This window comes from Lactuca virosa, chromosome 7 (genome assembly GCF_052849685.1).
Source record: "Lactuca virosa cultivar CGN04683 chromosome 7, Lactuca_virosa_CGN04683_v6, whole genome shotgun sequence".
Lineage (NCBI taxonomy): Eukaryota > Viridiplantae > Streptophyta > Magnoliopsida > Asterales > Asteraceae > Lactuca > Lactuca virosa.
Genome location: NC_136432.1, coordinates 12,943,354 through 12,970,000, shown reverse-complemented (window position 1 = coordinate 12,970,000; position 26,647 = coordinate 12,943,354). Strand labels below are relative to the sequence as shown.

Sequence of the window (26,647 nt, the reverse complement as noted above, 5' to 3'; positions counted from 1 at the left end):
ACTTATGGTAGATCTTACAAGTTAAAGAACATTTTTGCGTATTTGGTTAATGTAAGAATTCATGGTATAGGAGGACTATGTTCATTTACAATAACCATCCTCATAGTAGATCTTTACAAAGTGAATACTAAATTATGCATTTGTTTGTGTTAAAAGATTGTTAATTTGTTGTTCTGGTTCAACTTCAGAGTTCAGATTGTTTATACTTACACATTACTCCCCCTTACTTTCTTTTCTTGTTGGAACAGATTTTTGGGTGCCATTAGGCAGTACCTATGCCTGTCTTTGTTGAAGAACAGTGCATCAACCCTTGTAATTATCTTCCAGCTCTCCTGTTCAATTTTCTTTAGCTTGATTTCAAGATTCAGAGCTGGATTGAAAGCAGAAATTGGAGTATTCTTTCCAATGATAGTTCTTAGGGTTCTAGAAAATGTTGCCCAACCTAATTTCCAGCAGAAGATGATCGTACTTCGATTTTTTGAAAGACTTTGTGTCGATTCACAGATCTTGGTAGATATATTTATCAACTATGATTGTGATGTTAATTCATCAAACATATTTGAGAGGTATGTTCTTTTCTAATTCCTACTTTAATTTCTTCAACTACAACATCTTCCCTAATAAGAAAACATTGAAAGTACACTGATATAATCATACAAATACAATTAGACAGAAAGAAATGAAAATAAAATGGTTAATATAGAAATAAAATAAAGTAGGTTGGTATTTGTTTAATAGGACGGTAAATGGACTTCTTAAAACGGCTCAAGGGGTCCAACCTGGCGCTGCAACTACTCTTTTACCACCTCAAGATGCAGCCTTGAAACATGAAGCAATGAAGTGCTTAGTGGCTATTTTAAAATCAATGGGGGACTGGATGAACAAACAACTGCACATTCCCGATCCTTACTCAGATAAAAAATTTGAGGTTGTTGAGAACAATCATGAAACTGGAGATTCTCCAACAGAAAATGGGAATGCAAATGAAAGTGAGCCTCAGCCTGTTGATGGATTGGATTCTCATCCAGAAGCTTCTAATGAAGTTTCAGATGCCTCAACAATTGAGCAACGCCGGGCTTACAAACTTGAACTTCAGGTTATTTATTATTTAAACAGTCATCCGATATCAGATGACATTTTTTCAAAGATCTAATGTTAAATATAATGGCATTGGCAGGAGGGTATATCTCTATTTAATAGGAAACCTAAAAAGGGGATTGAGTTCTTGATCAAAGTGAACAAAGTGGGGAATTCACCTGAAGAAATAGCAGATTTCTTAAAGCAAGCTTCTGGTTTGAACAAGACTTTGATTGGGGATTACCTTGGGGAAAGAGAAGATCTGTCCCTGAAAGTCATGCATGCATACGTTGACTCCTTTGACTTTGAAAATATGGATTTTGATGAAGCAATCAGATCTTTTCTACGTGGATTCAGATTGCCTGGCGAGGCACAAAAGATTGATAGAATTATGGAAAAGTTTGCTGAACGTTACTGCAAATGTAATCCAAAGGCATTCATTAGTGCTGACACAGCCTATGTTCTTGCCTATTCTGTTATACTTCTCAACACTGATGCTCATAATCCAATGGTTAAAAATAAGGTATCAATCCAATTCATACATAACAGTTTATTTTTACCCATACATGGGGAAAAAAAACATCCCATTATATATATGGCATTGACTGGTTATATGTTTGGCTATGCAGATGTCAGTGGATGATTTTATAAAAAACAATCGTGGCATAGACGATGGAAAAGATTTGTCTCCAGACTACCTGAAATCTTTATATGAACGAATTTCAAAAAATGAAATTAAAATGAAGGAAGACGATTTAGCCCTTCAAAAGAAGCAGGCTGTAAATTCAAACAGGATTTTGGGTTTAGACAGCATACTGAATATTGTGGTGCGCAAGAGAGGTGATGAAAATAATACAAGCGATGATCTTATGCAACACATGCAAGAACAGTTCAAAGAAAAAGCACAAAAATCGGAGTAAGAAAAATTGAATAAACATCTGGTATTTTTTATAAAAAATGCTGTAACCTTTTACGATGTGTGTTTTTTTCAGGTCAGTTTATTATGCTGCAACAGATGTGTTTATACTGAGATTCATGGTGGAGGTATGCTGGGCTCCTATGCTGGCTGCTTTTAGTGTTCCTCTTGATCAAAGTGATGATGAAATAGTGATTGGTCAATGTTTGGAAGGCTTTCGGTATGCAATACATGTGACATCAGCAATGTCAATGAAGACTCATCGAGATGCTTATGTGACATCACTGGCAAAGTTTACTTGCCTTCATTCACCAGCAGATATTAAACAAAAGAATATAGAGGCCATCAAGGTTTGTCTCATTTTTAGCTACAGTCTTTCAAGTATCAATACATCATTTTTTTTTTAGTTTAGGGATAATGTCACTAAATAGCAACCAAGTTTCATACTTGTTCCACTTAGGTACCTCAAACTTATTTTTAATAGGTTTAACCACTTAACTTTCAATTTTGTTCCATTCTTGTGAAAATTTTATGTTCTGTTCTTATGAGATTTTTTAACCTTTAGTGATGACATGGGTCAACGTGTTGCTGAACATGCTGATGTTGACTTATGACATGGCAGACTTGTTGAAACAGTTTCATTAAAATAATCAAGTTTCAGTTTGTTGAAACACTAGCTGGTAACCTAGTTTCAGAATCATATCATTGTTATGAAATGTAGACAGTTATATTAATTTTTTGGATTTGAAAAGTTATTTAATTTGCTTGATACATACAGATTTCGAATGTACTTTTTAAATAAAATATTATGTATTAAAGAAATTTAATTATAAAAAAGCATAATTATTTTTGTAACTTCACGTTATCTAACAGATTACAATTATATACTTTTTCCATAAATTAAAAAGCTAGATCTACAAACGAAAGCCTGAAGGAATACAAGGATTGTGATATATTGTTTGTGAACAAGAATTTCCTGCAAATCCAATACCCTTGCATAATTGTTGATGACTAAATAGAGAAAATTTTCATATACTGAAAGATTAAACATTAGGTAATTTGTTTATTTTTTTCACAATCACAGGCAATGGTTACAATTGCATATGAAGATGGGAATTACCTACAAGAAGCCTGGGAGCATATTCTAACATGTGTTTCTCGATTCGAGCACTTACATTTATTAGGTGAAGGGGCGCCTCCAGATGCCACTTTCTTTGCTGCTAATCCAAATGAAAACAACAAATCACAGTCAAAGTCAAACATCCTTCCTGTTCTTAAAAAAAAGGGAGCTGGAAGGATTCAGCAGGTGGCTGCAGCCATGAGAAGAGGTACATATGACAGTGCTGCTGGCATTGGTGGCAATGCTTCTGTAGGGATCACACCAGAACAAGTGAATAATTTGGTCTCTAACTTAAGCATGTTGGAACAAGTTGGAGAAATGAATCGTATATTCACAAGGAGTCAGAAATTAAACAGTGAGGCTATAATTGACTTTGTGAAGGCACTTTGTAAGGTGTCTATGGAGGAGTTGCGGTCTACTTCTGATCCCAGAGTCTTCAGCCTCACAAAGATAATTGAGATCGCGTATGAATCTAATCCCTTTTCTCTCGCTTACTTTTTTACTTAATGGAAAAAAACTAAAGTAGGATGCTATAACAAACAAATGAATGGAAGTATGTCGCTATTTCTTGTATATAACCTGATATATATATATATATATATATATATATATATATATATATATATATATTTTTTTTTTCTTTCTTCTGCAGACACTACAATATGAACCGAATCAGGCTTGTGTGGACAAGCATCTGGAATGTGCTGTCTGATTTTTTCGTGACCATAGGCTGTTCTGAGAATTTGTCAATTGCAATATTTGCAATGGATTCCTTACGGCAGTTATCCATGAAGTTTCTAGAGCGGGAAGAGTTGACCAATTACAATTTCCAGAATGACTTCATGAAGCCTTTTGTGATTGTCATGCGCAAAAGCAGTGCTGTTGAAATTAGAGAATTAATAATCCGGTGTGTCTCTCAGATGGTCTTATCACGTGTCAACAATGTCAAATCCGGATGGAAAAGCATGTTTATGGTAACAAAGAGTTCTCCTTTATCTTTTTTCGAATATAATTGTTTAGTAAGTTAGCTTTTTAGTCCCTAAATATAGCTGACTTTGCAGTTTTGATCCCAAAGAGTTGTCTTGTAATTTTGGTGCTTCTTTGAGGTCCTTAACTTTTTGGTTCATGTTCCAAGTAAAATGACTATAGCTGATTTCTGGTATTTAGGTCCCCAAATTGTAGTCATTTTACTTTGAACAAGGACCAAAAACCAGCAATACTAAGGGAAGAAAATTGTAATTTATGGAATAACACACATTTTTCATTTGGTTTGTAAAACATTTGCCAGGTGTTTACAGCAGCAGCTTCTGATGAGCATAAAAGCATTGTACTTTTGGCGTTTGAAATAATCGAGAAGATAGTGCGAGATTATTTCCCGTATATCACGGAGACTGAAACAACAACTTTCACAGATTGTGTAAATTGTTTAATTGCATTCACAAACAATCGATCCGATAAAGATATCAGTCTGAGTGCTATAAGTTTCTTGCGCTTCTGTGCTGCTAAACTTGCTGAAGGAGATCTTGGATCCTCTTCAGCGTATGAGGAGGAGAAGGAAGCTTCTGAAAAGATTGCCCTTGCCCCTTCGCCACGTCAGCAAGGAAAAGAGTTGCCAGACAAGGACGATCATCTTTACTTCTGGTTTCCGTTATTGGCTGGTGAGAAAATTAATTAATAATTGGTGTGGGTGATTTTTTAATAAATTTATTTTTTATTTGATCAGGATTATCCGAGCTAAGTTTTGACCCTCGACCCGAGATCAGAAAAAGTGCACTCCAAGTACTGTTTGACACCTTACGAAACTACGGCCATCACTTCTCTCTACCATTATGGGAACGTGTCTTTGACTCCGCCCTCTTCCCCATCTTTGACTATGTCCGTCATGCTTCCGATCATGATCATGATCATTCCTCACTCCACCCACCACCCACCGGTGCTGCTGACGTGGACGAATATGAACTCGATCAAGACTCATGGCTATACGAAACATGCACACTCGCCCTCCAATTGGTCATGGATCTTTTTGTCAATTTCTACGACACCGTGAATCCCCTTTTGGAAAAGATTCTTTCGTTGTTGGTGAGTTTCATCAAGCGGCCCCACCAAAGCCTTGCGGGTATTGGTATTGCTGCTTTTGTCCGTTTGATGAGTAGTGCTGGGGAGTTTTTCACGGATGATAAATGGGTTGAAGTGGTTTTGGCTCTTGAACAAGCTGCTAATCAAACACTTCCTGATTTCTTCATTATTCTTGATAAAGATGGATTGGAGTTGAAATATAAACAAGAAGATGTTTCAGTGGGAGAAACTCAGGATGACGACCACCTCCCCAAAGATCGGCTTTATGCTGCTATTTCTGATGCCAAGTGTCATGCTGCGGTTCAACTTCTATTAATCCAGGTATTTTTATATAGTTTTGAATGTTTACCAGTTTTATTTGTTTGTGTATAATATATAAATAAATGTATTTGACTTGACAAATGACAAATGACAAATGACAGGCAATAACAGAGATCTACAACATGTATAGACATCACCTGTCAACAAGCAACACCATAACCTTGTTTGATGCAGTTCACAAAGTAGCAACACATGCCCACACCATAAACACCAACACCGCATTACGCTCAAGTTTACAAGACCTGGCCCACATAACCCAAATGCAAGACCCACCGTTGCTCCGTCTGGAAAACGAATCCTACCAAATCTGCCTGAATCTAATCCAAAATCTCACACTCGATAAACCACCCTTTTACAATGAATCAAAGGTCGAGTCATCTCTCGTTTCCCTTTGCCAAGAAGTGCTTCAATTCTATATCGAATTAGCACTTCCAAGACAAATGACGGATTCGCCCCTCACCACCCCTAGGTGGTTGATTCCATTGGGGTCAGGAAAGAAACGAGAGCTTGCAGCTCGTGGGCCTCTGATTGTTGTGACTTTGAAGACTATTTGTAGTTTGGGTGATTCGGCATTTGAGAAATATCTTGGGGGATATTTTCCGTTGATTTCGAGCTTGATAAAATGTGAACATGGGTCGACTGATGTTCAGGTGGCTCTGAGTGAGATGTTGAGGTCTTCGGTTGGGCCTGTTTTGATGCGTTCCTGTTGATAGTATTTGATATATGATATTTTCAAATTTCAAATTGTGTGTAATATTGTGATATTCTTCATGGCACTTTTTTATTATTATTAGTTGTAGTCTGGAAAGTTGGCTTCTTTTAGGAATTAATACGTCTGTCTGTCTGTCTGATAAGGAAAGGAATTTTGTTGTATCTTTCTTGGCTATGGATTCCACCATGTTGTAACATGCGTATATTGCATTTTTTTTTAGTTTGATATAGAAATGAAGACTCCTTGTAACAGAGTTTATGCACGGCATGACGGAACTAACTTGTATTGGAATGGGACTGTAACTGTAACATAACTATGTGGCTTGTCGGGACAATAATTGTATTTTTTGTTCCCATGGACAATACATGGTGTGCATATTTGGTTCCTAGTTTAAATCAAACATATTAGTCCATATATAACCTGACGTATATGTAGAAAAACTATGACAACGGGGATCCTTAGTTGTTGGATATTGAATTGGCAGAACCGGAGGTTTTGCCTGTTTTGTGCTCCTTTGTGGACGTCCACGTGTATTTTTACGAACAACCGGATCAGCAACCGTAATTGATTATGACATGAAAATATCCCTTAGTTTTCGCACATAAGTGAACTTCCCATCTTTAGATTGTTTAGCGAAGCTTTTTTATACATTTCAACTTCTTCTTCACAATGCGGTTCATCATCTTCATTGCTTGGCAATACCGAGTTTAAATCAAGCTTCCTCCAAAATGGTTCAATTGACTCCAATGGTATCCATTGGCCTGTATTAGAATAGATTACAATTTCATGGGCACAAGGTAACCCACAACTATGACACAGTTGATAGTCACAGTCGGCCTCAACAATTCAGAATTGGATGTCAGGTCGATCAAGTTCTTCTCTTATTTTTTGTAAAGCATGATGTGAAACTTTATCCAACAACTCTTTGAAAAGGTATAGTGTAACACTTGGAAATGAATATGTTCCTAGTTGCCCTTTGTAATTAAAAGAATTGCAAATTTGACCATTGTGAGTAGTAAGCGGGGCGTACAAAAGGGTACGCTTAGCGTACTAGCTGAGAAGCTAGTATGCGGGACGTACCTCATGTGTACGCTTAGCGTACTAATGGTAGATGGTCGCGGGTCCGAAGCCTCGTACGCTCGGGGTACGAGGAGTACGCATGGCGTACGAGGGGGGATAAGAAAACCCTATTTTCGGGATTGTACCCTATTTAAGCCACAAGTGAGCCTCTTGTTGCATTGTTTAACCAGCCTCCTCACCCTAGAAAAACCCTAATTCGTTCCTTAGCCATTGTTTGGTGATTTTGATCTCTTTTGGAGCTTTTGTGGAGGGTTTTGTGTATCTAGAAGAAGAAGAAGAAGTTTTAAGATTTATTCTTTGGAGGAGGGCTTTGAGATCCAACTTAAGCACCCTATTTTGGTGGCTTGTGAGGTATAAAGTTCAAATCTTTCCATTTCATTTCTTAGATCTACTTCTTGGCATGATTTTAGTCATTTTGGTCCTTTTTGGTTGGTGAATGGGAGTTAAGGCCGTTTTTGGAGCTTAGCCTTATAGATCTGGACATATAAATTTGCTTTTATAGCGGTGTATTGTGACCTAACTGTTTATTCAATATGATCAAAAAATCTATCTAACATGGAGTGAGTTGAATCCAAGTATTTTTTTAGTTTGGAATGTCGACTCTCAACTCTGTTATTAGTGTGGTTGTAGAAGTATACAAGTCCGTCCATAATGATACACATATTTCCCTGAATTTATTCAACCAAATTCGATTGAGATGGTTTAGAACGACTGCAAAATAAAACAAGTACTATATTAGCATCGAACAATATAATATTATAGATATTTGTATTTGGAAGTAAATAATATCTGGATAACTAACAATATTGATTTAATGTAAGCATAATTATTCAAATATATTGTCATTGATGATGACCTAAGCAGATTCTCTCATGTTTGCTTAAATGATGGCCACATAGACTTTAAGGTTATCTTGTAGTGATTCTCTATATTTATGAATGTGTCATCTACAGTGTAACCGGTCGAATAAAGGAAATATATTTGCACATATATTCATCAAAGCTAACTCTCTATCTGTCAATTACATGTGGTCCATCATATCCACCCAATGTGGACTCAAGACAATTTAATGCCCAAGTATAATTTGATTCATTTTTTGTCTATAAGCACGAAAGTTATGAAAAATGTTGTGTTTGTTGAAGTGAAAGGGATATGATTTATATAATTTCAATGTAGTGATATCCGATTTTAATGTAACTGATATAAGGACATGGATGTTACATTGTTAGAGATTCAATTTATGGACGTTGATATATGAAGACTCGTATCACTATCACTATTTAGTGAGGACGTTCATGTATTGAAGAACCAACTTACTATTACTAAGGTCGTTATTATATGAGGACCCATATCACTATTACTATTTACCAATGACGTTTATATATTAAAGAGCCAACTTACTGTTACTAAGTTCGTTATTATATGAAGAGTCATAACTCTCTCTCTCTCTCTCTCTCTCTCTCTCTCTCTCTCTCTCGTTTAAAAAGATTTTTCCAAACCGTTTCACTTTTCAAGTATTTTATAAAAAATCAATCTATAATATTATAAAATCATCCAAATCACAAATCAAGTGGCGTAACATTAGACTAGCTAATTTGATTAAATTTAGAAAAACAAATAAAATATAGAACCATTATACAAAATATGTATGCTTGTGATTAAACAAACCTTTTTATTCATAACTGAAAAAATACTAATGTATGATAATCCTTTCCATCTATTTGACTAGAAATGCATATCTCAATCTCAATTATGTATAAATTTAAATAAATAATAATAAAAGAATATAATATATTACTTGTCATTTGTCAGCCAAACTCAACCCCTATAAGAGAATATTTACTATCCATTTCACCTACCATTCAAAGTAACCAAAACAAAAGCATCCATAAACATAAACAACTCAATTTCCCCTTCCACTCATCTTTGTACGAAAAAAAAAAAACAAAATGAAAATAATCATTTTTCGATCATAATTTAAGGAGTAGAAGAATACATTGTTACAAGGTACAAAATCAGAATGATTAATTCATTTACTGATCCTCGAGAATCTCTTTGTGAAGATGCATGCATGTTGTGGTGCAGTATTTATAATTATACCTATGAAATGGAACTTTACCAGCTAATGACACCTGGCAACAGGAACATAACATGTCTGATTCTGATGATGGAGTTGAAGATGATGTGGATTGAAGGGCAAGGGCTGCTATTCTCCTCTCGGCTGCAGCAGCTCTCTTCTCCCTCTCTTCATCTTGTGCTCGTTTTGCTTCTTCCTACAAATAATGTCAATAATAATCATTTTACATTTACGAATCTACCCTTCCGCACCTACATAAAATTACTAAAGTGCCACCTTCAATAAAAGGGAAGGATGGTAGGTACCTCTTTAGTCAACTTTGGTCTGCTGCTGGATTGTGATTGAGAATGAGATGATGAAGCTTTCTGTAATTCAGCAGCCTCTGCCTGCATTTTGGCACCCAAAAAAAAAAAAAAAAAAAAAAACTTGTAAATATTTTTTCATTTATTTGTGTTTAGATGACATTGCTATAATGTTGTAACGGAAAAAAATGAAATTAAGATGCTGCAATAAACAAATCAACACAAGTATGTTATGTTGCTATTTCTTGTGTTTAAACCTAATTGAAATATCACAAGTCCATTCATATATATATATATATATATATATATATATATATATATATATATAAAGTTTTAAAGTATAATCAAGAATTTTGAATAAGTCTATCTATTTTGTCGCATTTTATAAGTAATAAGATAAAAGAACAAACAGCTGACCTGAGCCTTCTTTTCTTTAGCTTTGCGTAGCTTCTTCAGCTCTTTTGCTCTTGCTTTCCTCTTTGCATCTTTCTCTGCCTGAGTGTCAAAACTCAAACAACCAATCAAATACAATTCATTCATCATCATTTTTCAACTTTCATTGAAACATAACAAATTCAATTGCTATTGTTATGTCTTTTTATTTTTAACTAATACATCTGGATATCAAAGAAATCACTACTAGGTGCAAAAGTGAAATCACAACACACAGCACAATGCTAGAATTACCTAAAACTTATTAGAATACAATGCCTTAATATAAATAAAAAACCAAAGTTACAAAATTGTAATAAAAAGAAATGAAAGTACATTGCTGTTTCTTGTATTTAGCCCTATTTTTTGAACATCATTTATCCAGCCAAAACAAAAGGGGTAAAAAAAAGTTACCTGCTTGGCATTCTGAGATTCCTCCATTTCTTTGGTCAAAGGACTAGGAACTTTAGCAGCTTGCCAATCCCACTTATCAAGATTCAAAGCCATAAACCTTCTAAACATATTCCTAACTTCCTTTTCAGTTGCAACCATATATGCAGTCCTCCCTCTTTCATCCACAACACAAGGATCACAACCTTGTTCTAATAACTCCACAACCTTCTCAGCATCCCCAGCTTTTGCTGCTTCATGTAAAGGAGTCTCAATCAAAACAACACTCTCCTTATCACTTGAACTTGACACACACAGATCTTCCACATTATTAGAATCAGCCACACCCTTGTGTGGATTTTCCAACTTATCACTTCTAGAAACTTCTTTATCTTTATTAATAATAATAGGAGCTGCTGCTTGTTCTTCAGCTTCAATGGAAATTTGAGTTAAAATGCTGTATAGTCGGCGAGCCTCTTTGAATGTTGGTCTTCTAACAGTCAATGGGATTCGTCTGATGACACTTTTGTGACCACTAAAATACGGAGTTTCACCTTCAAATAACAGCTGGCGGTTGTCTGAAGGGGCGTGAATGAATATACAAGAGGAAGCTTCAAAATATGGCTTCCAGGATGCGAGTAGCTCTCGAATTTCCTGATTGAAAATTATAGTTAGTTGAGTGATTATAAGGATGAAAAATACTTAATCTGGTATGCTATATGACTGAGTGCTTAATTTTCACTTGAAGTGAAGTAAAACATTGGTGTGACTCTCTTTTCTAAAAGTGAAAAAGATTAGTAATTTAGTATATACAATTATACAAAATTAAATCAATTATGTAAAATACCTTCTTTAAGGCAAGTTCATTGTGGCGACGTATTGAAGCTCCTGCAGAATGTGCAATTTTGCCACTAGCATCTTTTGATGACTGCTTTTTACCAGACTTTGCCCTTATCACATATCTACATATCAAATAGGTGTGTTTTTTAGCATTTCACTCATGACACCTGATCATGCATTCTGAATAACAACAGGACATTGATAACATCTAATAGAGACCTTCAATTACAAGTGAATATAACAAAAATAATGTAGCATATAAATTAATTTGCAAAAAGAATCCACTATGTTTATAATCATGACATCAAAGAAGGTCAAATATAACTTCTGGATGTCACAAACAAGGATGAATGGTGTATAATGTATTTGTAGATATAATTTTTGGATAATCATAATGCCACTTTAAAACACGATTGAGTTAGAAAGATAAGATAAGTACTAACTACTAACCTGTGAAATGTTTTGTGGACAACAACAGAGTTTCCATCAAAGACACAACCAGCAAAATGGCCACCACTAGCAAGCAACATAACCCTAAAACGGGTATTGTCCCTACTTTCATGGATCACATCATGCAGTCTCTCAATCACTTCCTTCTTTGTTACACAAGGCATAACACCATCCTCCATAGATTCAAAAAGAATCTTCACATTGTCTTCTAGAAGCAAGCACTTCCAGAATGAAACCATTGCTCCATTTGCTAAACGTACAAAGATTTTGCTTTTAGTACTTCCCAGTAAGCCCTTGTTCATATCACTTCTGAGGCTAGATTCTCTGTCATCTTCCTCATCTGAGCCTGATATACTTGATACATCATAATCTTGAACTAACGAATTAGATGTCCATTCATCAAAATCATCCTCTTTCACAATATCCTTTCCAGCAACCGCAAGCTTTAGCTGATGATATAAATTGATATGTCAAAAGACAATGAACTACAATCATCAACATATGCCATTAATATTAGCCGACTAAGTTTCAAAGTAAGGTCTGGATTAGAATGGTTTACCATGCCTATCAAAAATCAATCTACTTGTGTACTTATTTCATAGTGATTTCTAGTAGTATGTATATTCATGCTAAGAAAGAAACAAAACAAAACAGGCGTGAATGCTCAGATTCCACAATTGGAGTCCATTATCTTCTAACAGAGATATATCACTGTTAGCTAACTCAATGTCCTTTAGCTTTGCGATTTTTTAAGAGTTATAATCTAGTGGTGGCACGGAGATGGTACTATACTCATAAATATGCATCGATTCAAGCAAAAATAAAGTAAAGTTAAACATTTATTTTAGCGTTGCAGTAGTATACAGAACGTATGTTAAAGTTCATTTTCATGAAAATTTCAAACCTGTTGAAGTTGCAAAATACAAACACACGAGCAGATGTAAAGTTTCAAGAAAAGACAAAACAAGATATTTAATGTAAGAGAATTTACATTGAATCGATGAAAATCGGACTTGAAGTGAGACCGTTGATCTTGAAGCGACTCGAAACTGGATTTACAAGTATTGCACGTCAATCTCTCACTAGAACTAACATTATCTGCTTCTAATACAGTATTTTCCTTGCTACTAGTACTAGTAGTCCAGGTTGCGGCGAATTCAGGGATGAAGGCGGTTGATGAGGTTGATGGATATTCAAGTAGGCCGCAGGAATCGAAGAAATCCGATGGAACTTCGAAGATCGAACGGTGCCTTTTAGATTGATTATGTTCTTCTAGATTGACGGCGGCGACACGGCGGCCGGAAGTAAACTCCGTTCCCGTATCCATCGGTGTTAGTCGAATTTTGCCGCACGCTTTGCGAATAGCGGAAAGAATTTGGAACTCGTTTTGATGATGCCTGATGTGATTAAGTTCGGTTGGAACTTGGAACAGTTGAACTCTTAATAGGGACCTCTCAGGCCCAAGCTGTTAAAAAAGATGGTAAAAGGCTGAAAGGAGCCCAAATCTTTTGAGGCCAATTCCAAGCGTCCGATTCATTTTATTATTTTTAGACATAATTGCAAGAATCGTCGAATATCATTTTGGTTCAAAAAAGTTTTGACTAATCCAAAGTTTTTATTTTGCTGTGAGTTTTGTTCAAAGTATTTTAAAAATTCTTCAAATGACAGATTTGTCTTTTCTATCTTTTATTTTACTATTATTTAGTTATAAAGGGTCTCTCTCTCTCTCTCTCTCTCTCTCTCTCTCTCTCTCTCTCTCTCTCTCTCTCTCTCTCTCTCTCTCGGATAAAAGCTACCATTTATCTGGGGAAGAATCTTCAAACTCATCTTCTTTATTTTATATCGGTTAGACCATCTCCAACCCTTAACATTATTTTTACACTATACCTATAATTATAGTGTTATCGTACAAATCTTCATATTTGACTTATTTTTTAAATGTTTGTAGTTGGTTGTGCTGATGCCAAAAATTGAATGCCACAAACCATCGACAATAACGCTCCATAAATTCTTTTGGTGGTTGTTGGCACTAAAATCTCATTCGTTTGAATTTGTTTGTTATGAGACTACAAAATTAACAAATTTCCAACCTGCGTTGTTATTACGAGGACAAATAAACTTTTCTTTAAAAAAATGCAAAGATACAAAATGAATTGAAAAAAGAATCCAACAAAATACCGCCTCTAACAATTTTTTCTAACAAAAAATATTGTCTTTAACAATTTTTTTTATAGTGGCCAAGTCGGAAAAATGTTTTGATGTTAGATGACTTTAGTGTGAAAAAGAATTTGGTAACCATTTGAAGTGGCAATAGGAAGGCATAGTGGTCATGTTTGATTTTTTTTTTTTTTTTTGGTAAACATGGGTGATTTTCTCATAATGAAAAAAAAGTGCTTAAATCAAATTTTGGCCAAATTACAGTGGCTTTAATGGTATTGTCCTTAAAACATAAAAGCTAAAAGCCTTAAAAAACTACTTGAAATTGTTTTTGGATTAAAACTTTGTTGTTTAAAATAAAAGCTTTATACATGTACTCACAAACAAAGTGTAACACTTGAATCCTGGTAAGTTCCTCTTTTGCCCTTGTTGAGTTTATTTTTGTGCATTTTAGTCTTTGAGTTGTACGCGGGGCGTACCACAAGGTACGCTTACGTACAAGCTGTAAAGCGAGTACGCGAGGCATACCAAAGGGTATGCTTAGCGTACTCATGCGAAGGCTTGGACGGGGAACCGGGTGCGTACGTGGGGCGTACAACCTTGTACGTGGGGCATACGCATGACTTAATGAAAACTCTAATTTTCAAGTGTGGACACTATATAAACATCATTATGGACCATGAACCTTTATTTTCTCAGCCTCCTCTGTCCTCCTAGCCCTATAATTGAAACCCTAACTCCATAGTTGAGTGTTCTTGAGCTTAGAAGGTCTTTGGGGGTGTATTTGGTGTTTTGAAGGAAGGAGATCATCTTGAAGCTTCATTGGAAAGAGTGGGAGCTAGTAGATCCGGAACATCATCATCATTTGGCACTCTTTGGAGGTATAAAGCTCTTATCTTGATGTGTCATAGCTTAGATCTAGTTCTAGCTTGTTTTTTGTTAACTTTTGGTCCTACGAGCGAGATTTGGTGGGTTGATGCAATTCCAGAAGTTATGAGTTGTCCCTCTTGACGTATTTGAGGTTTCTAAGTCTTAAAGTTGTCACCTTTAATGTGACTTTATAATGCTCTATCTTGAAGTTGGAACCTTTTGGGGCATGCAAAGTCACCAAGTCAGTGGACTTTATGGTTCTAGATGTCTTTTAGGGCTTAGATCTGTGTTTTGGGTTGTTAGTCTTAAGTATTAAGAGCTTAAGACTGATTTTTGGCTTAATGGCTTCGTACATTGGGTGTACAAGTCCGTACGCAAGGCGTACAACCTAGGTTGCGTGTATGCTTAGCGTACAGCTAAGTACGCCCCGCGTACTCAGTCTGTTGGGCTTCGTATCTTTTGGGCCTCGGTTGGGTTACTTATTTGGACCTTGTTGCTTTGGGCCTTAATGGGCCATCTGGAATCAAGCCTTTTGACTAAGGAAAATTATTGGGCCTTAGGGTAGGATCCATATAAGGTTTGGGCCCAATTTGGAAAATTGGGCCATAAGTGGGCCTTGGTGGATCATTTGGTTTTGGGCCCGTTTGGGTGGTGAGTTTAGGCGTAAGTCTTGATTCAAACTAGGTCAGTGGTAAAATTGTCATTTTACCTCAAGTATGGATTTGGATATAGATTGGAACCCAAGTCTTAATTGGGTGCTATTTTGTATTGATAGCTCGGGGATTCGTCAGGGCAGCAGCTAGGGATTTTCAGTGAGATTCAACATTCGAGGTGAGTTTCCTCATTGGGTTTAGCGGGTCTAAGGCACCAATGTCGGCCCTTATTGATTATGTTAGGATGCTAGGAGTCTGTATGACCCTTGCATGTGTTATGTGCTGCTATACCGGGTGGGGCTCGATGTCGGGCGAGGCCCGAGGACTGGAACATATGCTATCGTTTTGTGATCACTATATGCGTTAGCATTATTATGTCATATATTGTATGTGCATAGTGGGTGAGGCCAATGGCAAGCGAGGCCTGAGAATAATAGATCCGTGAACTGAGCGGGGCTCGATGTTGGCGGGGCCCGATGCCGGGCGAGGCCCGATGTAGGGCGGGGGCCCAGTATGAGATTTATTGTGTATGGTATGGGGTAGTTTAGGGTACTCACTAAACTTTGTGCTTACGGTTTTCAGTTTATGTTTCAGGTACTTCCGGTTCCAAGAGGAAGAACTCAGGTTGACTGCATCGCACACACCATATGGATTCCGTGTAACGCCCGCGTTTCTGGGCTAAGCATTTTTAGACGATGTAATAGTCTAGGTCAACTATTATAACTCTTTTTGAAGTAATAAATATGAAATATTTGAGTATTATGTGAATTATGTGCATTTATGTGCTTATTACTTATTTATAAATGTATAATAAATAAAGGATAAAAATAAGCGTCAAAATTAAAGTGTGAGATAAACCCGATATCTTTACATAAAGTTGTAGTGGTCGAAACAAGGATTCTGGAGATATAAAGAACGCCGAAATCCGAGTTATAACGAAGAAGTTATGACCCGTCGAAGTTTCGCGACGGAACCGACGCGACACAGAAGAAGTTAGGAATTTTAACGGACCAATCCTGACTTCATATGAGGAAGTTATGATTTTTCGAAGTTTCGACTTAGTGGTGTACAGCCCGAAGTTCGAATATTAGATCGAGCGGTTTTTAGCCGACACAACCTAAACGAGAATCGAAGATCTCGTTAATAGTAGCGTAACGATAAAAAGACAGACGAAAACGAACGTCGGATGAAGAAGTTAGGAATTTTAACGGACCAATCCTGTCCCGACCTGTTAAAAATATAACTTTTAAAATAAAGTCAAAATTAGCCGACGGAGTCTAAACGAACGTTGTAGAGCACGTTCCCGCCTACGCGTGGATATAAAGAACGTTTTAAACGAAGCTCGTATGCGAAAGTTACAAATTTTAGAAGTCGGGAAGGCAAAATGCGAAGTCTGATGCGAATTTGGTGACGTGGCAGCACCACAACCGTCCGATGATGATCAGCCTCGCATCCGATGAACGACGTGTCACCCTTCGCTACGCCCCGCGTCCGAGGCCAGGTACGCCCAACGTACCTCGGTTCTTATCCGTTCGATATTGCGAGCCAGCTGGTGCGAGCTGGCAGTCTTATCCGAGGTTACGCCCAGCGTAACTGAAGGCTACGCCCAACGTAGGTCCGAAGTCCAGCACTATAAATACCATGCGAAATGTTCTGGATTTCTCACTCATTTCTTCATTCTTTCTCTAAATACTTTCTCTCTCTAAGGTTTCTAAACCCTCCTAAGCCTAGGTAAACCCCCTAGCACCCGAAGGAAGCCCCGAGGCTCCCGGAGTCTCCGAGAAAAAAAGTTTTTCGGTTTGAAACTCTGCCCGCACGAAGCCCGGTTTTCAAGCAAACTTCCCAGTTTCGTCAAAGAATATTATTTTTAGAAGCGAGGTGCTGTCCAAATCACTCCGTATCAGGTGAGTGTATAGTCACTTTCATCTTACACATAGATATGAAGTATTTTATATAAATTATGTGCTATGTGTATATATATGTTATCTGTTTACCTGAGATGTTTGCTGGATGAAAGATCTATACTTCTTTCTTTCAGATCTGAAACTTTTTCCTTCAGATCTACACTTTCTCATCTCAGATCTAAACTTTTTCTTCAGATCTAAACTGTATACTTTGAGATGTATGTTGGATAAAAGATCTGAACTTATTTCCTTCAGATCTGAACTTTTTCTTCAGATCTAGACCGTATATATATTTTATGCTTTGAAAGTTATGTTGGATGAAGGATGTAAACATTGTTTTTCAGATCTGGACTGTGTATGTATTTATATCTACAAATATGTTGGGTAGAACAATGGGTAGATGAAATAGATGATGTGTGTTAAAATGATGAGAGGCCTCGATGTTTACGATGTTTAAGATGATCCAGTCGTCTAGCGGAGTATAGATGACGACCACAAACTTTTCTAGACAGTCCAGTAGAACGCTAGCAGGCTCGCAACCTGTAGGTGTTTTGAAGATGTACTCCATCCCCCCCCCCCCAATGGTTGCCTTACGGATACATATGGCTGAGGAATCCCCTTAGCAGTAGTGCCCATCCCGATGAAATTCCTTAGGATAGGTCCCTTATAATAGATGCTTTAGGGACGTAAATTGAGGATAACGGGAACGGGTAATCGGGTTAGTGATTTGATGAAAATAAATAATGAACTTATTATTGTGGGTTGAAAACCCTATATGCTCACCAGGCTCCCCAACCTGACCCACTCAGTTTCTTGTATTACAGGTAGTGGCAAAAGCATAGTTGGATGACTTGACGAGAGATTACGGATTTGAGGCCAGATAGTGTTTTGTGGCCTAAGATGTTTATTTCTTTTTAGTTTATGCTTATGGTTTGTATCGATGATTGACATCCCGAGTTTTTGTAATGTAATGGAAATACATTTCTTTAAGAAATGCTTTGATAAAATTTATATCATATTTTGTTTTGGGAACAAATTCCGCAGTACTTTTCTCAAGAAGTTACTCTGATTTTTATTAAAAAGCATAATCGAAATCTGTCTTTTCTGGCCGTAAAAATGAGGATGTCACATTCCGCTTTTGAGATATCACTCTGATTATTATGTTGTTAAGATACTTATTTTAGCTTTGGTTGTATGTATAATGTTTTTGGAATTACCGATTTATCTAAATTAAAAATGAAAATTTTGGATCATATTTTTGGGACATTACACAAAGTTCTGAAAAACTCATTCCCAAACATACCTATTTTTTTTAAACACCATTGTTTTTTTTTAATATCATAAAGTAAGCAAGTATAACATTTTGTTCACAAAATAGTGAAAGACCATCCAAATAAAGGTAATTTTTGACCAAAGTATTCCTAAAAACATGATTTTTCTATATAAAAAAACAAAAAGTTAATTACCCCTTGACATCAACCCTATTTTATTACAAGTGTTTGTTTGGAAAAATATATCCAAATATGCAATGTAATCCAAATAAGCAACTTTCACATAGACTTCTCAAAATATAATACTCCAATAAGAAAACAAATTAAAGTATAATGTTATAAAATATAACAATTTAATAAAAACATTAAAATTACAATGTTGTAATAGAAAAACATATCAAAGGAAAAAAAAAAGAGATTGCTGATATATAATTTATAATTTTATATATACAAAAGAACCTAATAAACTATCAAAATCCCTCCGCCTTTTTCATCCACTTTCATTTTCACGGTTGTTGACTTGTTGACTCTCGAGCAAGTAGGTTGTTAGATATCGTTTGGTCAACTTCAGTCATATTGGACTTGCCCTTGATCCCTGCACTTAAAAGTCAAAGTCAACGTTCTCATTTTTTTTTTCTTTTACACAAATCAAGATGATTTGTACCAGGTAAATAAAAAGCTAAGTGTTGTAGATTCTTCCAGAACATTATTGATTAATATATATATATATATATATATATATATATATATATATATATATATATATAGAAAGCATTTGAACCTGATTTTGTGCAGTTGTAATAGTAGTCCAATGTTGTGGTTGTGTTGTAGTAGTTGAATAGTCACTTACAAAAGCAAGTGTTCTAGATTCTTCCGGAACATTAACCGCAACCGAAGGTGGCAATTCTCTCATTACCCATAACACAAAACCTGAAGGTACGGATGAACCTGGACAAACATGGCATCATGAAACTATGGATTAGGGTCAAATATCCAAGAAATAGCAATGTACTTTCATTCATTTCTTTATTATTACAAAATTCCACCCAATTTCGCAATGTCATCCAAATACAAAGCAATTAATTTCAGAAAGAAGAAAAAATGGTGATTGATTTATTTAATATAATTTAATTTACCTATGAAGTAGTAGACAATGAGTAAAAGAGAGGCATAGAGTCCTCCAATTCCCCGCCACTCACAATGATACAGAACCTGTGAAAATGAATGAATGCATTAAATTAAGAGCTTGAGGAAAATGACTGAATGAATTAAGCACAAAAATACATACGGGTATATTTGTAAATATAGCAACGACTGAACTTGAGGTGAAACAAACAACAGAAACTATAGCAAGTCCAGCAACCTGAAAAACAGAAACAAAATTGTTTAGTAGTATAGTAAAGAAAGACCTAATTACACTTTTGGTCCCTCTGTGTAATTGCAATATCGACTTTTTATTTTATTTTTTAGCATTTTTATTCCCTATATACGTTTTAGGTCCGTGACTTGCAGAATGTTTAGAAATGGGTGTTAAGCCCATGTAAGATTACCTATTTGCCCTCCAAATTTATATTTTATTATATTGGTGGAGTGAAGGACTTTTTGAGGTTCTGGTTTAGGGATTTGGAGAGGGAGATGAAAAATATGAGGGGCAAAATGGTCATCTTCATAAAACTAACAAACCCACGGATGAAAAACGTTAAGAAACAGTGAGATAGGGATGAAAAATGTAACAAAAATTAAAATAATAATAATAATAATAATTGGGATACCTTCCACATTTCGCAAGAAGTCCTCTCAGATCGAACTTTACTCATTTTTGATACCAGCACATATCCTGTACAATCAATCAAGGGTTAAATGCAAAAAAAGAAAAATGGCAAACTACTTGTATTGATTAGAGTTTATAATATTAACAGCATCCTACTTTCATTTTTCCTATTACAACATTGTAGTTTCAGATATCAACCCAATTATAACAATCTCATCAAAATACAATGAAGTTTTCACCGTTATACCTAGACAACCATTTCAAAGTAGAATGTCCTCAAAAATACAATGCTATAAGCCTATAATTGGGTAGATTTTCAAAGTACAATGTTATAATAAGAAAAAATAAAAATGAAAGTACAATGTTGTGTTGTAATGGAAATTAGAAAGAAATGAAAATATAATACACTAATAAGTGAAAAAAAAAACGTAGCTATTCCTTGCATAAACAGAAGAAATCTGTAGCATTAATATTTAAAAAATTAAAATAATAATAATAGTAGCAGATACCGAAGATGCTGACCGTAGCATGCTAATGCGCCTCCTAGGAAAAACATTGCAACAGCAAAAGTATCTACATACACCTGCATCATATCATATCATATTCATATTCATATTCATATTCATATGTAACCTTATTACTTTCATTTCTTCCTGTTACAGCATTGTACTTTGATAAATTATCTACCCCATAAATAGATTTTTCAAAGTACAGTGTCTTGATAAGAAAAAGATTGAAAGTAGAATGATGTGGTAGAAAGAAATGAAAGTAGGATGCTATAATACACAGATAGATGAAAGTATGTTGCTATTTACCCGTGCCACAACTGAGGAATCAATAGGGTTTTTTCCAAGGCCAATCCATATAAGCACAGCAGATGCCAGCATTAACACAAGTATTAATAATGTCACCTGTTAAATCAATTATATCAGTCAACATTTCATACATCATTAAAACATGAGTAAAAAAATCAAATAGTCAATAGGGGCAAAATTGAGAATTTATAAAATTATGCACAGCATACATACCAATATGACAACTTGTTGACGGCTGCCACCAGGGAAGATTCGAATATTGCAACATCTTCTGCGGGTATAATTAATAACCTTCAAATTTGGATTTGGATTTGGTTTATTTACTTTCTCTACCAAAGCTTCATAGGGACTACCTTCTGATTCATCCTCATCTTCATCATTTGCCTGATGGCAAAGGTCAACCCTATGATTGTTGACCATCAATTTATATACAGATAAATTTATAAAAGAAAAAGTAAACTGATAGACTAGGGAGTTTAAAAGTTAGGGTTATATGCAAGAAATAGCAATTTCCTTTCATTGATTTGGTTATTACAGCATCCTAACTCCTAACCTTGTTTTTGTTTTTGTATAAACTATATGCATACCATGTTTCATACAATTATATTGCTTCCCTCAAACACATCAAAGTTATAGGCTACCTCATCCAAAACTATGCTTCAATTTTGAGTTTTAAATATCTAATTTAAGAACTATGTAAATAAGCTATTTCTTTTATATTTGGACTAATTTATCAAATAGATAAATAAGAATCCTAATAACCTCGTTTTTTTAACAAAACTAGAAGCACATGTAATTCAAATTACAGTTGCATTACTTTAACAGGCTCATAAATCTATCCAGATCTTCTTAAAATTCCAGACACCAAATGAAACGTACCAGAAAGATAGAAGAAGAAGAAAAGCTGCAAGAAATAGAATCTTGGGCAATGCTGCAAAACAAAATACTTTTTACTTTTTATAATTATCCAAAAGAGTGTAATTGTAATATACGAATTTCCTGTATATAATTAACAACATACCCATAACAACAAAACCACAAGAACTTGACCAGCATATCCACTTCTTACAAGCAGCAACAAGAGTTAATATAAAATAAAGACCATAACCTGTCACCAAAAGGGAAAGAAAAAAATTATATTTAAAAAGTGAAGAGAAAAAACCATGTTTGTTGGAAATGGATGGACTTTTAACTTGAAAACCATGTTGACAAAGTTTATTATAATAGCATAAGGAAATTTAATGTCTCCAAATTAATACAAAGAAAAAGTCTAAGATATAAGTATCCTACCCGTGTTGGCAAAACCAATCATTAGATGAAACACCTGCAATTAGATTTTTTAAATGAGTTACTATAAGTTACATTTGATGACAACTATAAAGATGATTGTAAAGTAGAAATCATAATATGTAACCATAATATGATAATAACGATGTACTTACATTTGTATACACAAAATAGCAAATACTTACAATTCCTTACCCATAAAAGCAAATTATTTACATTTCTTCACCAAGAACAATAATATGTAACAAAATTAAATATATTGCCCATACTGGTAGCGAAATGTAAGTACGTTGCTATTATGAGTGCAAATTTAAAAGTGTGTTGCTATTATAGGTAAAAGTCAAAGTACATTGTTATTATCAGTAAAAAAATTTAAGTATGTTGCTATTATGGTAATAATATAAGTATGTGAAGAAAGTGATGCTTACATACTAGTGTAAAGATAAAAAGGATATTGACAAATAATGTATGAGAAAATTTTGTCAAAAAGTTAGGACTTAATGGGGAAAGCCTCATTTTCCTAACTTTTTCAGTTAAATCGTTCTTTTTGCATTAAGTCAAAAAGAACACTCATTTATAGTTTAATGGATTACGTCGCCCATTAAGCCAAAAAGAAAAGGTAGCAGTATTTCTTCATGCAAGTTATGAAAAATAAAAGATATTTAAGGGGTATTACTTACTTTCTGTCGAGTCCAACCCCTCTGTGGATTCCTAGAATGAATTCTCATCAACTGACACAAGAAAATGCAAAATATCAGTTGTCAGTATTAAACAAAAAATCTTACTTAGAATTTAAGTATTGAAATTTAACATCAATTAGTACTATGCAGCATGACAAAGTTATGATCTTTGAATTAGAAAAAGCTATAAAAAAGCATATTCCGTTTCTGAATTTGATTCTACAGAAATGCATACTCTCATTTCTGATTCTGATTCTCAAATTTTTCTGCATTAAGCATCGTATCAAAAAGAAACACTCCCATTAACTCCTGAAGAATCAGCACCTTAATGTACTAAAAAGTTATAGAAGAATGCTTTCTTATGCAGCTGTAGCTATTTCAGTCTTCAACAACAAGGATATTTAGGAACGACATCCTACAGCATTATGAAGCGAAACTAATTCTTCATTCAGGGTCAGCAAACAAATCCCATTGTCAACCAAATCACTACATGAACTCACGAGAAAAGAACTCGTTAACTCAGAGGCAACTAAAAGCAATTTACCCTATGCTAAAATTGGCAATATGTTTGACATATTAGAAGTGAATTTTCGATTTCTTCGATCCAAAAAACGAACCTTTTGAGAAATGGAGTGTTATAGCAAACCTAATAACCCAATTTGAAAAGTCAAAATGTGGAGATTGACTTAAAATAGAAGAGACCTGATAAAATGCAAGGACGGCAATAGCGATATCGACAAAAGCAAGAGCAAGATTGACAGCCACTAAGGCCTTTGAATAACAACCAGGCTCTGTGAACTCCCCAACCATCATCTCGCTCCTCAAGCATGCGGGCCCCATTTGTATGTCTTTTCTGTATTCATACATGAAGAATAGGAGTCTGAGGGCTTGGGTCGATAGCTAGAGAGTGTAGGGTTGGAATTTGGAAAACAAAACCTTGTTGTTGCTGTTGAGGTACCTATCAATGGCGGATCTGCTAATTGATAATTTGCTTTATATACCACTACTTACTATAAAATGAAATGTCTTTGGACTTGGTAGTGCATCTTCCGTTCTTCCTTATATTTGCACACGTATGTAATGATGTGGCGTTGTCCCTCGTCACTTTTTGAACCGTTTGGTTTTTTACCAAAACCGTTTGACTTTTGGTACCCGGTTTTCGGTCCAACCTGGTTATCTTGTTTAAATAACTAGATTATAACCTTCGTTAAACGCAGAGAAATGCATAAAAAAAAAAGTATAAATCGTTGAAGGACATATCTGTAGACAACTTTTTATGTTAAAAAGAATTGGATGCATTAATTGGTTAAAATGAATTTATTCAATTCTTCGATACATATATTAAACAAAATTAATATTATAAAACAAAATAAGAGATGAGTTGGCGATTAAAAAAAATTAACGCTACGTTTGATATATTTTCCATCAGCCACTGATTACCACGGTAAATAACATCTTTAACATGACGATCAAACAATACAAAAGAAGCATACCCAATTTCATATTGAACACGAATTACGACCCTCACCCTAAAAATTATAAAATGACACTTTAATGGACAATAAAATAATATTGGAAACATTCGAATACAGATTAAAGGCACAAGAACTTTACAAATGTAAAATTATGAACTTACTTGCTGTAAACATCAGAAACTCCACCACAAGCATCACAAGTAAATGGTTCAGCATTAGTATCATCATCATTCTTACTTTTTTTAAACAGTCACAACAATAAAAAGAATATCAACCTTCATCTAAATCAAAACCGATGACAGTAGAATCCAATCCAAATACAAACACACACGCAATCCAAACACATAATTCAATCCAATTAACACAAAACTAATTAAACTGAATTTTACGTCATCTAATCCAAACATAGAATCCAATCCAAGCACACACACACACGCAAACACACACACACACAGTATTAAGTCCGTTTATCAAAAACTCACTAATAAGCCATTGATACATATACTGAACACATAAAGTATAACCAGATGTAAGAAATTAATCAGTAAATCAAAAAAAAAATTGCTAACCTTATGAAGCTGGTATTCGAACGTGATGTTGCAAAGTCCGGATTTCATGAATTTGTGATAACAACTTAATGAGATTATACTTATACATAATTTTAAACAAAGATTTTGGAAAGGATATGAAGAAATTAATACTGTGATTCATACAGTGGCGGACATATATGGAGCAAATGGGGTCCCAGGCCACTGCTCCAATTTTGTCCACAAGTGTAAAAAAATATATATATATATATTTTATATAGGTGCACCTGCTGTCCAAAAAAAATTATAGGTGCAACTCTAATCTTTAAGGCTAGGTAAGCCCACCACCAAGTTAGCTCACAACCCACTTAAACCCAATACCCAATTCTGTAGTTATGGGTGTAGCCATAAGAACAATCGTACAAAACAAAAAAAAGAGCTCATCTCTGCCTCTATGTGAAGCTGGGATTGAACCATCAACAGAAAGAGAAAAAAAATTCCACAAATGTGTACTCGTAAATGTCAAATTTAAATATTAAGATGTAATAATCGGTTTAATGTACTATTACTTTAAAAAAAATTATGTTATTATATTTGGCCGAATTTTTTTTGTGCCACTGCTAGTAAAAATGTCTGTGTCCGCCACTGGATTCATATCATACTATTTTGAATTCTTTGATTTAAAATTCTATAATTATGAAAGGTATATACAAATTAATTGATTTTAAAAAGGAATGAACCATATTTATGTTTTGACAATTATGCTACATTTATTTCATTTCAGTACATTCCAATTAAAAATTTCATTCATCATTAATAAGTTTTCAACTTTCCAAACATAGTCAATTGAATTTTGTTAATATTAATTTTATTTTATTTTATGATGACATCATCAAAATAATCTAATGGTTGAAATTAATCAATGAAACATAATGAATGACCCTGATTGTTGAAGATGATGTCATCAAGTTTCTCTTTTAATATATATAAAGATGAGTATATTATAAGATCTTTTTTAGGGGTTTGTATAGTTCTATTACTATGAAAACATTGAGGGATCAGAAAGATATACGTTATTGTTAAATATCTCTGTTAATTGGTCTCGCAACCAATAAAAAAAAGTAATCATAACTTCCTGTGAATAAAATAAGTAATATTTACAATTAAATCGAATTTCACTTGCTTAGGCCTAGAGGAAGCATGCTACTCATGCTCAATATCATTTGGTTTGAACTCAAACACAAAATAATGTTCGTTTAGTTATACATATTATGTTTCGTAAAGTAAATACTAAATAGTAAATACCCAGGTTGAATCATATAATCACTCATTTTCTTTTTCAAACTTTATGATTATATAAGCTTGCATACTTGGTAACACTATTAATAATTGAATGTTGATTGTAAACAATGAAGGAATCCGAAATGTTGATTGTTTCAAAATC

The 26,647-nt window shown here is 34.7% G+C and overlaps 3 protein-coding genes across 5 annotated transcripts in view; 1 reads left to right on the top strand and 2 right to left on the bottom strand.

The window, feature by feature from the left end:
* Nucleotides 1–6,473, top strand: part of LOC145124165 (brefeldin A-inhibited guanine nucleotide-exchange protein 3-like) — an 8,342-nt gene extending 1,869 nt beyond the window's left edge. Inside the window, exons 2-11 of the mRNA XM_079059407.1 lie at nucleotides 249–566; nucleotides 739–1,096; nucleotides 1,178–1,600; nucleotides 1,707–1,993; nucleotides 2,070–2,343; nucleotides 3,078–3,577; nucleotides 3,766–4,087; nucleotides 4,402–4,771; nucleotides 4,837–5,510; nucleotides 5,612–6,473. Coding sequence (XP_078915533.1) covers nucleotides 249–566; nucleotides 739–1,096; nucleotides 1,178–1,600; nucleotides 1,707–1,993; nucleotides 2,070–2,343; nucleotides 3,078–3,577; nucleotides 3,766–4,087; nucleotides 4,402–4,771; nucleotides 4,837–5,510; nucleotides 5,612–6,220 — 4,135 coding nt within the window. The 3' untranslated portion in view covers nucleotides 6,221–6,473. The remainder of the gene's footprint in view (nucleotides 1–248; nucleotides 567–738; nucleotides 1,097–1,177; nucleotides 1,601–1,706; nucleotides 1,994–2,069; nucleotides 2,344–3,077; nucleotides 3,578–3,765; nucleotides 4,088–4,401; nucleotides 4,772–4,836; nucleotides 5,511–5,611) is intronic.
* A 2,657-nt stretch (nucleotides 6,474–9,130) lies between these two features.
* LOC145125756 (zinc finger protein-like protein) lies at nucleotides 9,131–13,190 on the bottom strand. Its single transcript, XM_079061177.1, has 7 exons — nucleotides 12,785–13,190; nucleotides 11,794–12,242; nucleotides 11,351–11,465; nucleotides 10,528–11,157; nucleotides 10,099–10,176; nucleotides 9,685–9,765; nucleotides 9,131–9,575 (listed from the first exon to the last, which is right to left on the bottom strand). The coding sequence occupies exons 1-7, from the start codon at nucleotides 13,118–13,120 to the stop codon at nucleotides 9,336–9,338; spliced, it is 1,929 nt and encodes a 642-aa protein (XP_078917303.1). The 5' UTR covers nucleotides 13,121–13,190; the 3' UTR covers nucleotides 9,131–9,335.
* A 5,773-nt stretch (nucleotides 13,191–18,963) lies between these two features.
* On the bottom strand, nucleotides 18,964–24,260 carry LOC145123509 (tobamovirus multiplication protein 1-like). Of its 3 annotated transcripts, XM_079058718.1 has the most exons (14): nucleotides 24,138–24,260; nucleotides 23,904–24,054; nucleotides 23,202–23,252; nucleotides 22,525–22,558; nucleotides 22,256–22,342; nucleotides 22,114–22,165; nucleotides 21,448–21,637; nucleotides 21,235–21,330; nucleotides 20,942–21,002; nucleotides 20,421–20,485; nucleotides 19,937–20,011; nucleotides 19,785–19,860; nucleotides 19,430–19,596; nucleotides 18,964–19,243 (listed from the first exon to the last, which is right to left on the bottom strand). In XM_079058718.1, the coding sequence occupies exons 2-14, from the start codon at nucleotides 24,039–24,041 to the stop codon at nucleotides 19,220–19,222; spliced, it is 1,116 nt and encodes a 371-aa protein (XP_078914844.1). In that variant the 5' UTR covers nucleotides 24,042–24,054; nucleotides 24,138–24,260; the 3' UTR covers nucleotides 18,964–19,219. The 3 variants fall into 3 exon arrangements, with proteins under 3 accessions (XP_078914844.1, XP_078914845.1, XP_078914843.1); XM_079058719.1 differs by having other exon boundaries at nucleotides 19,499–19,596; nucleotides 23,904–24,245; XM_079058717.1 differs by having other exon boundaries at nucleotides 23,904–24,244.
* Nucleotides 24,261–26,647: the final 2,387 nt, after the last annotated feature.

Coding starts and splice junctions, on each gene's coding strand:
- LOC145125756 (XM_079061177.1), bottom strand. CDS start 13,120: ATGGATACGGGAACGGAGTTTACTTCCGGCCGCCGTGTCGCCGCCGTC. Junction 11,158..11,350: donor ATGAACTTGCCTTAAAGAAG/GTATTTTACATA, acceptor ATTTTCAATCAG/GAAATTCGAGAGCTACTCGC. Junction 10,177..10,527: donor AATCTCAGAATGCCAAGCAG/GTAACTTTTTTT, acceptor TTTGACACTCAG/GCAGAGAAAGATGCAAAGAG.
- LOC145123509 (XM_079058717.1), bottom strand. CDS start 24,068: ATGTATGAATACAGAAAAGACATACAAATGGGGCCCGCATGCTTGAGG. Junction 22,166..22,255: donor TTGTGGTTTTGTTGTTATGG/GTATGTTGTTAA, acceptor TTTGTTTTGCAG/CATTGCCCAAGATTCTATTT. Junction 21,003..21,234: donor ATTCCTCAGTTGTGGCACGG/GTAAATAGCAAC, acceptor GATATGATGCAG/GTGTATGTAGATACTTTTGC.